Source organism: Bombyx mandarina, chromosome 15 (genome assembly GCF_030267445.1).
Source record: "Bombyx mandarina strain Sakado chromosome 15, ASM3026744v2".
In the NCBI taxonomy this organism is placed as follows: Eukaryota; Metazoa; Arthropoda; class Insecta; order Lepidoptera; family Bombycidae; genus Bombyx; species Bombyx mandarina.
Genome location: NC_143221.1, coordinates 13,231,418 through 13,247,504, shown reverse-complemented (window position 1 = coordinate 13,247,504; position 16,087 = coordinate 13,231,418). Strand labels below are relative to the sequence as shown.

General features: G+C 38.5%; 1 protein-coding gene across 15 annotated transcripts in view; it reads right to left on the bottom strand.

Annotated features, from left to right (window-relative positions):
• Positions 1–224: 224 nt before the first annotated feature.
• Positions 225–16,087, bottom strand: part of pum (pumilio) — a 76,565-nt gene continuing 60,702 nt past the window's right edge. For 11 of the 15 annotated variants that reach the window (XM_089733363.1, XM_089733362.1, XM_089733359.1 and 8 more), the window contains 9 exons: positions 9,423–9,942; positions 7,448–7,622; positions 7,207–7,304; positions 6,754–6,913; positions 5,081–5,248; positions 4,218–4,386; positions 3,670–3,864; positions 1,594–1,799; positions 225–1,506 (listed from right to left, as the gene is read on the bottom strand). In XM_089733363.1, coding sequence (XP_089589489.1) covers positions 1,275–1,506; positions 1,594–1,799; positions 3,670–3,864; positions 4,218–4,386; positions 5,081–5,248; positions 6,754–6,913; positions 7,207–7,304; positions 7,448–7,622; positions 9,423–9,942 — 1,923 coding nt within the window. In that variant the 3' untranslated portion in view covers positions 225–1,274. Of the gene's footprint in view, positions 1,800–3,669; positions 3,865–4,217; positions 4,387–5,079; positions 5,249–6,753; positions 6,914–7,206; positions 7,305–7,447; positions 7,623–9,422; positions 9,943–16,087 lie in introns of all 15 variants that reach the window. The other 4 variants (XM_089733358.1, XM_028184000.2, XM_089733368.1 and 1 more) reach the window with 2 other exon arrangements.

Below are 16,087 nucleotides of genomic sequence, written 5' to 3'. Positions count from 1 at the left end.
CCGTCATGCTGTCCTATTGAGACTCGGGCCGCACGTGTGCAGGTGTGGATGGAGACATTCTCGTGCCGTTACGGCCACGCGCCCGCGGTCACCCGTACGTAAGCGCGTCCGCCGCTTACACCACACTTACATTAAGGTGATGTAATTTTTATTATTCACTACCGCAGTCGCGATCGCCTTTTAATTATTATAAAAGGTAAAACAGGGTGGGGAATAAAACAAAATTATCATTGTAATATTATTACAGAAATGCTTTATTTTAATTAATGTCTAAATAGATGGATCATCTTATAAACGTTTATCTAGTACAACCTACAGACGAGGCCTCCAGAGGGACGGCTCCGTCAGCTGTCTCTCTCGACGTCTCATCCAAATTCCATCACATTATGGGATTCACAAATTATTTTTGTTAACATTTTTTGTACAGCCATTTACAACAATTTTATTTTCAATTATACCTAGACGTAAAAAATCTGAGGTGTCGCAGGAATCTACGCTTCCTATTCAATTTTATTACACAGGGGAATGAGGAGCAGCTACGTGTTCGACGTGCACACGGCAAGGTAGACCTCGGAACTACATCTATCAGTACAGAACTTTACAATCATCACTATAACCTAAGCACACACTACAACATAAGCATCGTCCACTCGACAGAGCTGATCCCGCTCTTCGCGGGGCTCTTTACTAAATAACTTAATTACATAAAAATATACAAAAATATCATTTTCACAAATTATAACCGACCATCTATACACACCGGCACTAAAAATATTCGATAGTCTATATACGATTTTAAGCCGGTTCATAAAACTTAAACGAGAGCTCAGCTTGATACAAAAAAATAACGCTACGATCACGACTATAGTGTCGATTGTCCAGAACTGCCTGCGGCATCTCTCCGTCGCTCAGAAGATTCAAGGTCCCCTAGCCCAGCTAACAGTAAATCTACAACGAACTAACCTACGAGGCGCTCGGGCCCGTCGCCCGCCGCTTTGCATCGAATAATAAATTACACAAGAATGAGAGACGTTCAAATATTTATACATAGATTCATACGAACAACGAATAATACTAGAACACTTAAAACTATAAAACGCAACGAAATATGAAGTCGCGGAGAGACGACTCTATACAACTGTTACAAGTACTCGGATACGCACGTTCTGTACATCAGTCTGCCGCCGGGACGTGGCTATGTACAGGCGCCGCGGGCTCTTTACTTACAAATGTACAATCGCAAATATTCACAAATGTATAAAAGTGTTTGCCGCCTAAAGCACGGCGCCCGGCGGCGGCGGGCCGATGGGGCCGAGCTCCGGCGCCTTCATGAAGAACTTCTCCAGCTTCGCGATGATGTGCTTGCCGTACGTGTACTTGCGCAACGAGCCGATGTGCGGTCGGATCTTGTGCATCAACACTTTACGCTGCGTCGGCTCCGCGACGTCGATCATCTTTTGCACGACGTAGTTCGCGAACTGGTCCTTCATCATGACGTGGAGAGCGCTGCAACAGTACGGGAGAGTTAGTTGGGGCGAGGTGGGCGGGTGGTGGGCGGGTACTGGGCGGGGGCGGTGCCGGGGCCGCACGTACTTGTCGTTGAAGCCGCACAGCTCGTCGATGAGCAGCGCGCGCTCGTTGCGCGTGGCGTGCGTGACGCACTTCTCGACGACGTTGGACGCGAACTTGTGCTGCGAGAGCTGCAGCACCTTCCCGCGCACGGCGGCCACCAGGCGCGACCGGTCCTCGCCGGCGCCGTGCTCCAGCACGTGTTGCACCACGTAGTTCCCGTATTGATCCTACAGTATAATTTAAATCATATTCATAAATAAATAGTTTATACTGTGTAATCTTAATTATCTAAAATGAAGTTAAGGCATACAAATCCGCATACAGATTTTTGTAGTCATACAACAGACAGGCGCCATCCGGCCGGCCACCTGCAGTTACTGAAGCCTATAAGACAACACTACTGTCGCCCCCGCCTAAAAGAGATCAACTTCTCAATTGTATTGTGCAAATGGAATATGCCTTAACACTGAAAAAAGACCATGAGTAACCGGCTTCAAATTATATACATCCCTGGTTTGAAGTAGTCGTGGTATAAAGGAGCGTTTCAACTGTCGCAGTGTTCAAATCACGAACATTTCCTACAACAAGTAATAGTTTTCTGAAAGAAGTACGCCGAGTACGTACGTATATATGTTCATCAATGACGATCACGAAGATATAATATCAAGTAATACAAAATGTATTACGCATAAATAATAATTTTCATTATTATTCATGGTGGAGCATGTCAGAGTCGGCACGGTCGTGTATCACTGCTCTACCTGCTACGAAGCATTAATGCATTTATTTATAACTTCATATACTAGAAAGTATAAAGGCGGACTTAATGCCATAGGGATTCTCTAACAATCTACCTTAGGGGAGTGCAGAGATGAACCTTGGTAGGTGTAGTGTGAAGGTGTTAATACTTAAACATATGTGTATATATAACATACATAATATTTATAGATACAAATACTGGTACTTAAATACATATAAATAAATATACACATATACATATCATAAATATATATGTTACCGGAAATGTATGTAATCCGTCATTGTATACAATTCCTAGGAAATGTATGTAATTCCTAAAATCGCACGGAAATGTGTGAAATAAATTATATTATACTTACACATTACACATTTCCTAGGAAATCTATACATTTCCTAAATAGCAATCGGAAATGTAAAACATTTAAGATATAGGTGGGTACGCGGGGACAGCGGGACGAGTCTTGCACTACGGTCCGTTGCCAACTTGCAATCCACTGGAACCGGCCAGGGATTTAAGAAGTGCCTTTGCAAGAAAAACTGTGCTACATCAAGATGTCTGTGTTTTAAAAATAAAGTACTATGTACTTCCAAATGCCATTCGAGCTTACCCTGCAAAAATAAATAGCTATATGGACTGACAAACTAATATAATATAAAGATTTACTTTTATACTTTGACATTTATAATTACTTAATTACCAGACTGATTACTTGCCAAATGAAAATTTGATTTTATAAGAATAAATATAAGTTGATTTTGTGATACATTAAAAGTTAATAGATAGTTGATTTTAGAAGTTTTAATTAGTAAGATATGAATATATTCTTATTATTTTACGGTATGACAAAAAAATATTATTAACAACGTGTTTTATTACAGCAAGCATTTACTTTATACATTTCCTAATACAATATTGGAATTATATACAATTCCGAGGAAATGTATACATTTCCTAGGATATCTATACATTAAATAGTTTTTCAAACAATATTTTATACATTTCCTAAATAGTATCGGAATTGTACACATTTCCTAGGATTTGTATACAATTCCTTGATTTCATACATTTCCGGTAACATATACATATAAAAACATACATAAACAAATATTATTAATTAGATGACTCTGCTAACTCTCTGAGAAACCGTTCTCGAACCTTCGTCTTAAACGCTTCACGTGTAGATGCATTCCGGTTTGAAAGATGGTGGCGATGTACACGTAGTGGTTTATGGATTTTAGTAACAAACAACAGGTGGGGTAGCGAGCTCGCAGACCGGGTCGGGGGTACCAGATGCTGTGGCGGATGTAGGGTAGGGTACAGAAAGAGTGAGTTCTGACCGTGATGAGCTGGTCTGTGTGGGCATGCAGCTCGTTGAGCACGGGCGCGGTCTGCTCGGGCGTGCAGTGCTCGAGGATGCGCTGTATGACGCGGCAGCCGTACGGGTGCGTGGACAGCGCGTACACCTGACCCGCGAATGCGTTTATTATGAACTGTAACGCTGACGGCTCCACGCATTCTATGCACTTTTGAACCTGCAATTTAACAAAAATAATATTTTTATTTCATAAAAATTTAATTTCTTGTTCATTTATCAACTTTTATAAAGTAAACTAGCTGTAACCGTCCGCTTTGCTGGGCTTTTACACTATTTTACACTTTTTACATTATTATTTCTCGCCCCCACAAAGATTCTCATCATTAACGCCCCCGCAACTGGTGCAGGGAGTCCAACACTCATATAAACATTAGCCTATCCATTAAGTACATGTATTTTCTACATGGATACCAAGTTTCAAGTCAATTGGATGCATGGTCCAGTAGTTATAACGGAGCACCCTTAAAAACTACTGTAGATTTATATATTAGTATAGATATGTGTACATACGACATGGTTCCCGTTTTGGTCCTTGACACATTTAAGCACGTGTCCGTCGAGTTCCCTGACGACCTCTTGTTGTTGTTCAGGCGGGATGGACTCGAGCGCCTTCTGTATGACCCGGCACCCGTACATCTGTAGCGCCAGGTTGAGCACGTGACCGCGCACCTGTACAACCAGTAACATCCCGTAAAATTAATCCAACATTCACGTACAAAGCGTTATGAAAATAAACGTGCTCTCTTGTATCAACTTTAATGTACGTCAAATAAAAATCGATCATATTCGATTATCAAAAATATTGATAATGTCACAGTAGTACTTGTCCTACCCAGTCTAGTGACCTCGGAGAGTCATGCTAGATTCACAGAATGAGTACGTGAGCTTACGGGGCTCTAACTTGTGGACGTTGTTAACACTAGCCCTAGCAAGAGGCGTACTTCGCAGAACCTACCGCCGGATCGGAAACGCGACCCACTGAGAAGATCCAGCGGGGAAACTCAGTGGGCTGTGTCTGTAGGTTAATTTACTCGCCAAAACCTGCGTAGGGCGAGCGACGGGTTCGACGAGAACCGTGACCAGTGCTTGAGGTACCTAAAAGCACCGTTAGTGGATTGGGAGGATCCGAAATGACGTGTTTAAGGCGACATGTTTAGTTTTACGATTGTAACTTCGAATTCAGGTTTCAAGTTTGCAGGCAGAATTCACGTAGCGATGTCTATGGGTTCCAATAACTCTTAACATCACGAGGACTGTTCTTGTTTGAGTTAAATAGAAAAATATATACACACAATCAAATCTGAACACTCCTAACTAAGCTTATAGAAATTTACGATAGAAATATGATTAGATAGTTTTATATGCAACTCACCTTTTGTGCAAGTGTGGTTTTTTGTTCGGTCGTGCCAAACTCAAAAAATTTCTGTATTACATAATTCCCAAAGACGTCCGTCATGAGACTGTACGCTGCCCCGATAATTTCGTTAAATACCATTTGTTTCTCTTGGACTGTTGCTCTTTCTAGTTTCTGTTGTATAAATCTGAAAAACCAAAAAAATATATAGTTATTTACTTTTTGTTACTCTAACTCTACTTTATTTACGGTTGATTTCATTGATCGTGGGATGTGTTGATGCCACAAATTGCCAAACTTTTCGAACTGTGCCATGATGCAATGAGTTTAAGTTTGAAGGGTAACTGGTAATTGTTACTTAAATTAATTAATATTTAAAATACATTTCCTATGTGACAATTACGTTCTGTTGTGTCCACAACAATGGTTTACACAAAATTTAACACCACATGTATCTTTTTGAATTTGTTCGCTCATCATAACTGAAGTAAAATCTAAATAGAAGAATATAATAATATGAAGACTACATGAAATATTGAGAAATACTTTTGTTCATTTATAAACACAATTATTTCGTGGAAGTCTGTTGGTTTTGAAACTGTTACTTCACTTTGACAGGTTCTGGTATAATGTGTACATAATGTAACAATAAATATGTATGCTTAGGTGAAAAATAGTTAAATTTCATTCAGTACCTACAGGCATGAAAGATGAGCGTCAATTTTACAGTGGCAAGCCAAGGGCAAATTGTTTGTAATTTTTTGGCCACTTGTATTTATTTTATCGCTACTTATTACGTTTTAAATAACAATGAAATCATTTCATTAGTTGAATATTTTAAATTCCACAACACTTGAATAATCAGTAAGAGTATCAATGCTTAACATTCTGTAATTTTAGTAATTTATTAAGTAGTTAAATTTATGTTTATCGACAATGTATATAAATATGGTGGCAATTTAAAAACTAAAAAAGGATTGTTAAACCAAAAAGATCTTCATATCAATCACCACAGAAGTATAAGAAAAGTAAGACGATAGTTTATTTTTCTCCAGTTTTCTATTGCAATACATTTTGCTTGCTGCTTTTCTGTCTTATGTATCTTAATGAATTGTTATGGTCTTTTATTAATAATACTTAACTACGGCCGTCAACGCCATATTACGTTCATCGTCAAATTTAGTTCCACAAATGCGCTCTCTCTTTCATGTATTTTTTATTTCATGAGCTGGATGGGCAAGTTCGCGCCCCGGTGTAACTCGTTACCACCTTGAGACATGAGAGCGAACCCTCTGGTGTATAGTGTTAAGTGTCCCACCCTTCGAATACGTGACTACTTTGCGGCAGATTTAGACAAGATCGCCCGCGCTGCCCGTGCAAGATTCGATGCAATAACATTAGTAGTTTGTAGAGTAGAACTTCAATTATCGATTCGAGCAACAACTCATAGTATTCAATTGATTTTCGCCATTATCAGACGATGAGAACACAAGACCAAGAAACAAATACATTTTTTTTATTGCCCTTGTAGGCATACGAGCACACGACCTCTGGAAACGCACTGTGGATGATCGCAATGGCTCCAGGTAGTATGGTGAACTCTACTCCGGTGGCGGGCGGTGCGATGGTAAAAACGAGATGACGGTATCATCTCGAACACAATTTCTCAGAGCATTGTGGTGGGTGCGGTACCTGGAGCCGTGCTGGTCCTGCGAGAACTCGACGATGTGGTTGGCGAGGTCGCGCAGCTGCAGGTTCGGGAAGCGGTTGTTGCGGAAGTCCTCGAGCAGACGCGAGCGCCCCGCGGCCGGCTTGTCGCCCACCAGCGCGCCCACGCCTCCGCTCACCAGCTCTGTGTGCAAACGCTCACATGTTACTACTGCTTTCACACTATACCTTTGTATGAGCAACGACTAACTTTCTTCGAAACTTATTCGCTCAGTACATCATAATTTGCTTATTATATTCATGATTATGCAAATCATTAATTAGTTAAAAGATTAAATATTTACATGAAGAAGCTGTGGTAGACTGGCCTCCATAATTAAAATATACATTTTATGCAACAATCATATTTACAAGTCGTGTATATGTATATGTACATGACAACGGTGACATAGGGGCACCACCGCTAACGATACCGACCTGAGATAGTTCCAACTCCACCGAGTTTGCTGAGTAGCGATGAAGACGAACCAAACATTCCATTAGAGGTGAGTCCCTGGGCTAAACTGCTCACAGCTCTGAAAGGAAAACGATAAAATACCTTCAGGAACGCAAACCAGACGAGTAAATTTTAGAATGAACGAATGGACAAGCTCGAACGGCAACAGGATTAATAATGTACAGAAGCGCAGATATGTACAGTGTGCGCGCGCGAACAGACCTGTACTTGGCGGTCTCGGCGCCGGGCGCGGCGGACACGGGCCGCAGCCCCACGGGCCCCAGCGCGGCGCCCAGCGGCGGGGACAGCGGCGAGGGGCCCCACTTGCGTGCGTACTCGTGCAGGGCGCCGCCGCCGCCGAACTCCAGCGAGTCCCGCCGCGCGCCGCTCGCGCCGCCTGTAACACGACATACCTCCGCGCTCCAACACTCTGCTCCTCCACTCTCCTCTACGTTCTGTACACGACTCGCGAACTCGGAGGCCTCGCGAGCGAGTGGCGACATCGATATGTACAAAACTTTACACTCTTCCACGTTTACTCATACCGGTATTACCTACTAGGTGCGTACTGATCATCAAATGTGTTTTTAAATAGCGTCTGTCATTTAATGTACGTCTGGCCGTATTAAACATGTATAATATGGAAGTAATAAATTGTTCGGATTTACTATACAGATTTGAATGTGTTATCATCATCTAAGTTCACATATTATTCGTCTTATTGGGTTAACAGCTTTGTGGAATAGTCGCTATCGGTAGCTGATGTTTTAGAATACTATAAACCTACAAGGAACCAAAAAGCACAAATTCTATTTTTTTTCTTAGAATGAGAAAAATGTGTCTAGTATGGCATGGAATTAAATTTATATTTATTACTAACCTCCAACAAACAGACTAATAAGACAAAAACGATGGCGACCAAATTAAATAGATTTCATTCTTCTCTAAGCTTCACATAATATTACTTTTTTAAAATAAAGTTCAGTGTTTTGTGAGGGCCTAAATATTTTCAAAATTATTATATTTTATATAAAAACGCTATTACTTTGTGGATTGTATATTTGTATTCACATTATTCTATATTTTTCTTTAATGAGTAATATTGTATTCTTTCAAATATACAGACATGTTTGCCAGTGCCGAAACCAGACGGACATACATGTTTACTAGAGTCAAACAGAAATTTTGAATAAATAAAGTCAATAAAAAAACCAGTTAAGTAATTTTAAAAATAGGATTTAGATTGTAAAATATTATAGAAGAAAAAAAAGGCTTTATCTAGAGACCTTTTGTTACTACCACTAATGTACGCAGCACCTTATGTTTACTAGCTGTACCTAATATTTTATTGATGGAGTGATTTTTTTTCTACTTAATAAAAGTAAAGTAAATCTTCAAAAATTTTATATACATTACTGTTACTCGTATATACATAGTACATAAACTAATACATTTAAAAAATATTATGAGAATATGTAAATTTTTATGTTTTGCCGTCTAAATTTACATTTGCCGCCGTCACTTGCAGTGAGAATATTATATAATAAAATGTATATGAGACACTTGTTATTTTAAAAGAAGCATAAGATGAAAAGGTCACTACTATCAACGAGATGTAGGTATTTGATTTTAATGTAAACTAAATTAAATACTTGTGCATATTATTTACGTATGAACAGAAAAGGTATAACTATAGTTGAATTCATTTTTATTTTGCAAGCAAACAATCATCACCTCTTTTCAATACTTTGCAACTTTGTTAGAAGTTAAAGAAATCTATTTGGTAAGAGTAAAATTTAATATTTTCCTATATTTTTATTATTATGTATTTTCGAACTACTAAAAAACTTATACGAGGATTAAGCAAAATTTCATTCAAAATATGCTATGCATTTTAGACACACCATGCATCTGGAATTCAGTTTGGTAACTTTATTTACAAGATGAAAGAAAAGAAGTATCCCCTTGTGCACACTCACTTTTAATAGTCAGAAATTATAGCGTTTTTAGAAAATTTATGAAAAATTAGTTCTAATCGAACGTTTCAACGATCATAAATTATTTTATAATATTTTTCTATAAAAAAACGAGACGTTCGCCATTGTTTGTGTGTAAAATGTACACAACAATCGAAGGCAGTGTAAATGTGAGTGAGCTAGTGGCGAGTGCGCATAAGTTTGCACGTGGTGTTTGTTACCTGGCGGCTGCGGCTGGTGCGTCTGTGCGGGGGCGGGGGGCGCGGCGCCGGCGGCGGGGTGTGCGGGCGCCGGCTGGTACTGGCGCGGCGCTAGCACGCCGCCCGGCGACACGAGTCGCAGAGGGGTACCGTTGCGGCCGCCCATGACCAGCGAGCCGGGGTCGTAGTAAGGAATCACGTACTGGCCTTGCCCGTTAACCTGCTGTTCGCCTTGCTGCGGAGTGAGCGGCCGTCGCGGTTGCTGGGCTTGCTGTTGCGCGGGTTGCGCTACGAGGCCGGGATATACTCCCCATGGCGCTGCGACTCCGTAATAAGGCGGAACACCCGCGATTAATGCGCTCACGTACGGCGCACCTTCCTGTCCTGTGTTGATTACGTACGGGGCTTGCGTGAACGCTTGTTGGGCGGCTATTTGCTGTTGCAGTTGGAACTGTTGCTGTTGTTGCTGCTGCAGCAATTGTAACTGTGCCGCTGCCGCTTGTCCGCCCGCTGCTGCCGCTTGTTGTGACCGAATTAGTTGCTGCAACAATAAAACAAATTATTTGTTAATAAATTTTGTTAATTGATAATGATTCGAATTTATAATTCAAAAAACCTATACACATTGCATATCGTATACCAATTTAATTAGTACGGAAACATATCGTTTACAATTTTTTACCGAGCTCTGACTGCACGGTGCAGATGTGCGGCGCTCGAGGGCTACTGCAAAGCGCTCTAATTAACACGATCGTTTAAAAAGTTAATAAAAAGCTGCACGCTGTCCGATGCACTTGTTGTTTGCTGGTATCGTAGATTATCCACTGATAAGCAAATTAAAGGATTTTTCATTTTAAATAAATTCTAGTGCTACACGCGTACGTAGGTTTAGTCATCTTCGTTACAAATAAAAAAAGTTGCATAACAATAATATTTTCGGTTCCTACTAGACTAAAATACTTTGAATGAGGTGAATCAGTTTTAAGAGTGGGCAAGGCGTGTGATGTCATTAGGAGCACACGAATTCTCTCTCATGTACCTGTTGAGAGGAGATCAGTTGGCGCGCGTCCAGGTCGGTGAGCGAGCTTGATATCTATCTGTAAACATCATCTAAATCGCGATACAAGCTACGCACACCTCGCCGCGATGTCTATTCGTTCCAACACTTTGTTAGATCATAACCACATACCTAATAACATTTATCAAAAATATAAATTTACTTATTCAAGGTTTGCGTTTAATTAAAAAGAATTTATTATGCATAGTCTAGCTCATCATAATTTCATGGTTTTTTTCCCGAAAAAGTTGTGTAAATTTTTCCTAAAATTCATACTATTATCTAACTTAATAAGCTAACTTATTTCCACTTCCACGTGGAAATGGATAACATCGTTTACCATTAGAAATGAATACATTGAATTTTGCTATTATTATCAATCTGAACAACGTTCAGAAATTTAATCAATACGATGTGGTTTTACAATTAATTTAAGTTACTTTGGTGTTCACGATTTAAAACAGATGCCATCAAATCGTCAGAGTAATTTTAATTACGACTGTCGTACATTAGGGTACGCTTATTTTATTTTACATTAGCTAATTGACACGAAATGATTATTATCTGATGCCGTAAAGTTCGCAGCCTCGTCGTTCAGAAAATTTAAAGTCTCGTTCGACGCTCGTTTGATCTCCATAAGGAAGCGGTCACCCGATTACACGCCAATTTAATTCATCGAGTCGATGTAATTGACCGGTTGGTGTACGAGAATATTGAAGCGTTCTGTACACGTGCGCAAACCCGAGTAACTTGACCAACACAATACTGGGTTGGGAGATAACACCGTACAGCGCTTCGTCTGGAAGGAGGTACGGCGGTCCGGAAACGACTCGCATTCAATTAGACGATCAGTAATCCGGCTGTGGCTGGCTACCTTCGATACCAATTACAGGGTTATTAGTGAAGGTACGCGCGCGGTTGTGATCAAGCTCAATCCGGTTTCTACCCAGTGTACCCTATGTTGCATCTTACAATATTAATTTGTCACAGCACAGCCAATTTGAAAATTTATTATGGTAACCGTATAAGACTAAAAAGCGGATTTTTGAGAATGTTTTAATTTTTTTCTTTCATTGTAATTTCAATTACTCAAATGACTGCAATTTAAATGAAAACGTTGGTTTTAAATTCAAACATAGGATTCTTGTTTTCTATATTGTAGCATTATTTATGCCCAGGTTGTTACTTCATTTCCACATATTTTAGGCCATGTACTTTTTTTCATTAAACTATATCATCATATTATTATAAATTCCATAAATGATGAAAAATAATCGCTTTAAACTTAAAACAATGCAATGAGACTTCGAGCTAATAGCTAAAGGTGATTGTGGTAACAAGCCATTATTGTTTCTTAAAGACAGCACGCTTAAAATATCAAAAATTTGAAGACCGTAAAACATTCAATATGATGGGCAATGACGAAATTTTCCATGAAAAAATTGACTAAGCTACGAGTATTCACTTAAGGATAGTTGATGTACGCCCTACTACCATAAAATAAGTTTATTATTTGTCAGCTTCAAATTTATTGATACATATCCCTGATCCCGCCTTGCCGCACCAGGCTCTTTACACGACCGCTTACGCTTATTTCAGTAAGCCAGTATCGGTTGTCTGCCATATTTAATGGTTTTTTTTCTTGACAACTAAACTTAAGATTAATAATATGAGATCATAATAATATTTAGTAGCAAATGTAACAACATTCTAGAGAAAAAATGCGTTTTTTTTGCTACCTTAACCGTCCTTAAGATCTCTCGAAGGTCGATAACGACAAACTCCAAACAGATAAAGAGCCACGTTTCTTCTGCGTATAATTAATATTTAACTAGATGTTTGGTTTATTTTTACACTAAAAGTAGTAAATTTATAATTTTTAAAACAAACCATAAATTACAAAACCGTTTTTAAATACGTTACATATTTTTATTTTTATTTGACACTAATTTAATTGTTATAGTTGTCATGAAACGTGTAAGATATATACTGCAACATTTATTATTTACAGGTTTGATGAGAATAGCGCGAGTGTCGACGTGCTCCCGCGAGGATGGCACGCTCTGCCTGGAGTACAAACAAATTACGTGACAAAGCAATCAATTACAAGGTGAAGAGCGTAGCCACGGTGCTCGAATAAAACGCTGCGTCAATAAGAACCTTTTAACGTAGAAACATCGAGGTGCTACGTGTTCCAGACAAACTCAACACCTTAAAGGTCTGCTCTGCTATCCCCATTTATTTGTCAAGTATGAAACAACGATTGTAATTTGAAAGAAAAACATTTTCAACGACACAGAATTAGATTGTCGATCCAGAAAGGTAATTTGCGGAGAATCGGAAACGACGGCCCCGGAGTCACAACAAGATTAAGGAGATATCTAAGGTCTCGGCGTGCGCTGTCGTGTCGTCACTCGCGACTTGGCTGTCGGCGTATCTTACTCTAACGAGTTTATCTGCCCTGCGGGCTTGTGACCTCCCCAATGCTTATTACTTTCCTATCGGTAGTTAAACATGTTATTATTTCATGCATTGTTTTTAAGAAGTATTTTGGCAATCTAACGTTATAACAACGTATAGTAAGTTTAATATAAATAAAAATCACAAATTCAAGTATATTCAATGTCAAATCCACACTAGCCCTGCCTGTCGACATAAATGAAAAGTAGCTAAAACTGAAACAAGAAATGAGAGGGCGTTGAAAACATTAAGGACGTCTACGTATTAAACAAAACTTGTTACTATGCATGCTTCAGCAGAAAAACCATTCAAAAAAATATAGTGATCAAAAAATAAACTGATGAGAATTTTAAATTACAAAAAAATTGTTTTAGCTTTAGCTAATTCTATTTTTTGTTATTGTTTTGAATTTGGAAAAGCAGTTTTGAAATTAATTTGAAACTTATAAAGGTTTGGCTGATTTACTTCCGAATACGCAAATTCATTATTTATAAATAATATATACATGAAGTCATCGTGGCCTAACGGATAAGACGTCCGGCGCATTCGTGTTGAGCGATGCGCCGGTGTTCGAATCTCAGGCGGGTACCAACTTTTCTAATGAAATACGTACTCAACAAATGTTCACGATTGACTTCCACGGTGAAGGAATAACATCGTGTGATAAAAATGAAACCCGCAAAATTATAATTTGCGTAATTACTGGTGGTAGGACCTCTTGTGAGTCCGCGCGGGTGGGTACCACCACCCTGCCTATTTCTGCCGTGAAGCAGTAATGCGTTTCGGTTTGAAGGGTGGGGCAGCCGGTTGTAACTATACTTGAGACCTTAGAACTTATATCTCAAGGTGGGCGGCGCATTTACGTCGTAAATGTCTATGGGCTCCAGTAACCACTTAACACCAGGTGGGCTGTGAGCTCGTCCACTCACCTAGCAATAAAAAAAAAAAACATACATTCTAATAATAGTTCTGACTTTTGATTGCAAAGCATTCAAACAGTGATATTATTGTTCAACTTTATTTTAGGTTCCAGATTTCAGAAACACTCGTGGCCCTAGCCTGTATGAGATCAGTAGTGTACACGTATGTTACAGTATTCAGAGGTTCAATAGTGTTATATCGGAACAGTGTTATATGAAACGTACCGTGTTATACGAGGGACGCCGGTACGTACCTAACATACTTTGATGGGATAGACAAGGGGAATATCTTGCAATGAGCAGGTGAAATTGCTGGGTAGACGACGGTCCGGTGTTATTATTCGGAAATTGTATGTATGCAAACATATCTTGAAAATGTCGTTAATGCGACTCAGGCCGTTTCTCAAATCTTTTATCCAATGGTAGTTACTGCTGCAATACGAAGAACTCCCAAGATAAACTGATAACATCGGATAGGTTATAGAAATCAAATTCGCAAATCTATGTTGGAGTATCCCCACGTAATCGTCGTATGTATAATTCTGCCTCGAAGTAGTCGAGCGTTCCGGTTTTTTCTACAATTAGCTGCGCAATTTAAGTTGTGTTGTCGAGGTATTTTAAAAACCCCTTAACATAAAATGGGCCATACAACATAAAATGAGTTCGTCTTCCCATACACAGAAATGAAAAATCAAATCAGATATAGTATTATAGTTGTATCATACTCATTTTACTCACTAGGTCAAGGATACCTCAAGAAGCTTTTTTAATTAAAATACAGTTACTTATCCCATAATACTTACAATATTACGGTTTGGAAACCTATCAATCAGTATTTTACTAATCCAGTTCTATATTGATCGACCCATGTCGATTTTTCAGCTTAAATTAAACATCACCTCTAATCAAACGCTCTAATGTTGTCTGTTTTCTTTCTATTCATGTTTTTATTCGATCATTTTAGGAAAAGCTTACTATATTAGATTAGATATATAATTAAGGTATATGTTAAAAATTCATTTTGTTTTCGGGTATAGTTGCCCTTTACTTAAAATTTGAGTTTGTTCGATTGAAAAAGTGCCACATTTATAAAGTAAGTTATGCTTGGAATGGCTGATGCTGTTTTATATGACATTAGTTAAATTATTCTAAATACCTACGTCAGAAGCGTCTACGTCAGATTTTTAGTAAAAAGGTAGCAAAGGGCGAGGGCGGGTCCTGACTGGGCGGAGTTTTGCCACGCCCACGATGCCCACGCCCTGCCCGAAATTTAACTTACTTTATTCATTAAGTAACAGTAAATTAGAGAAAGCAACAATAGTTAAATTTCCATTGATTGAGTAGCTGGAAACTCATCTTAAATTTATTAAAATATATGGTACCCTAACATTTTATTTTTTAACACAAAAAGAAAACAAATATTTCTGCTATAATTTCCAAATTTTGCATCATTTGTGGTATTTGGGTATTTTGTGATGAGCTCGCTTAAGTCTATAGCTATTTCTGCTGCTAATCAAAAACAAGGTTCCTTGTAAAAATTACGATATATTTTGTATAGATGATGTTACCTAATATCAACAATTCCTATCTTCATTCTAGCATCAAGCAAATACGAACTTGTTTAAGAAAAAGTCGCACAATGACCCGAATCACAAGTTTTAGAAAGTTTAAACAAATAATTGAAATTATACAATAGTATGGGACTGTACGCCCTTGTCACTTTATGTGAAGTTAGAATATTTACCTACGTATTCTTCAATCTAAATGCTGTGCAAAGAAAACAGAAAATAATTTATGAAGATAAAGTCAACAAATATAAATAAATTAAATTTTTATTTACTGTACATTTGAATCATGTTTTTTGGACTATTTTTTTACCTAAAACACGTACTGCCGTTTGTTGAAAAATATTTCAGTGTAAGTTGGCCTACATAGGCTTTTGTCCTATATTACAGCGAAATCAATGGATATCATTTTTATCTCATTAGTACGAGGAAGACTAATTAATACTCTTCACAAAATAAAAAACTGAGTCACCGATACTCATGGATACCAGCAATGTCAGGATTAGTTAAGCCGCTGTCTATCACCTAAGACTTTTCAAACCTCGTTTGAACAAGTACACGACATAGAGCTCAAACAGCGTTATGGTCTGGGTTACAAACGCAAATTTTTATAGTAATTACTCAGTACAAACTATCTTAAATTTCCATTAATTAAAACCGTACAATTTCTGCAATTAATAATAA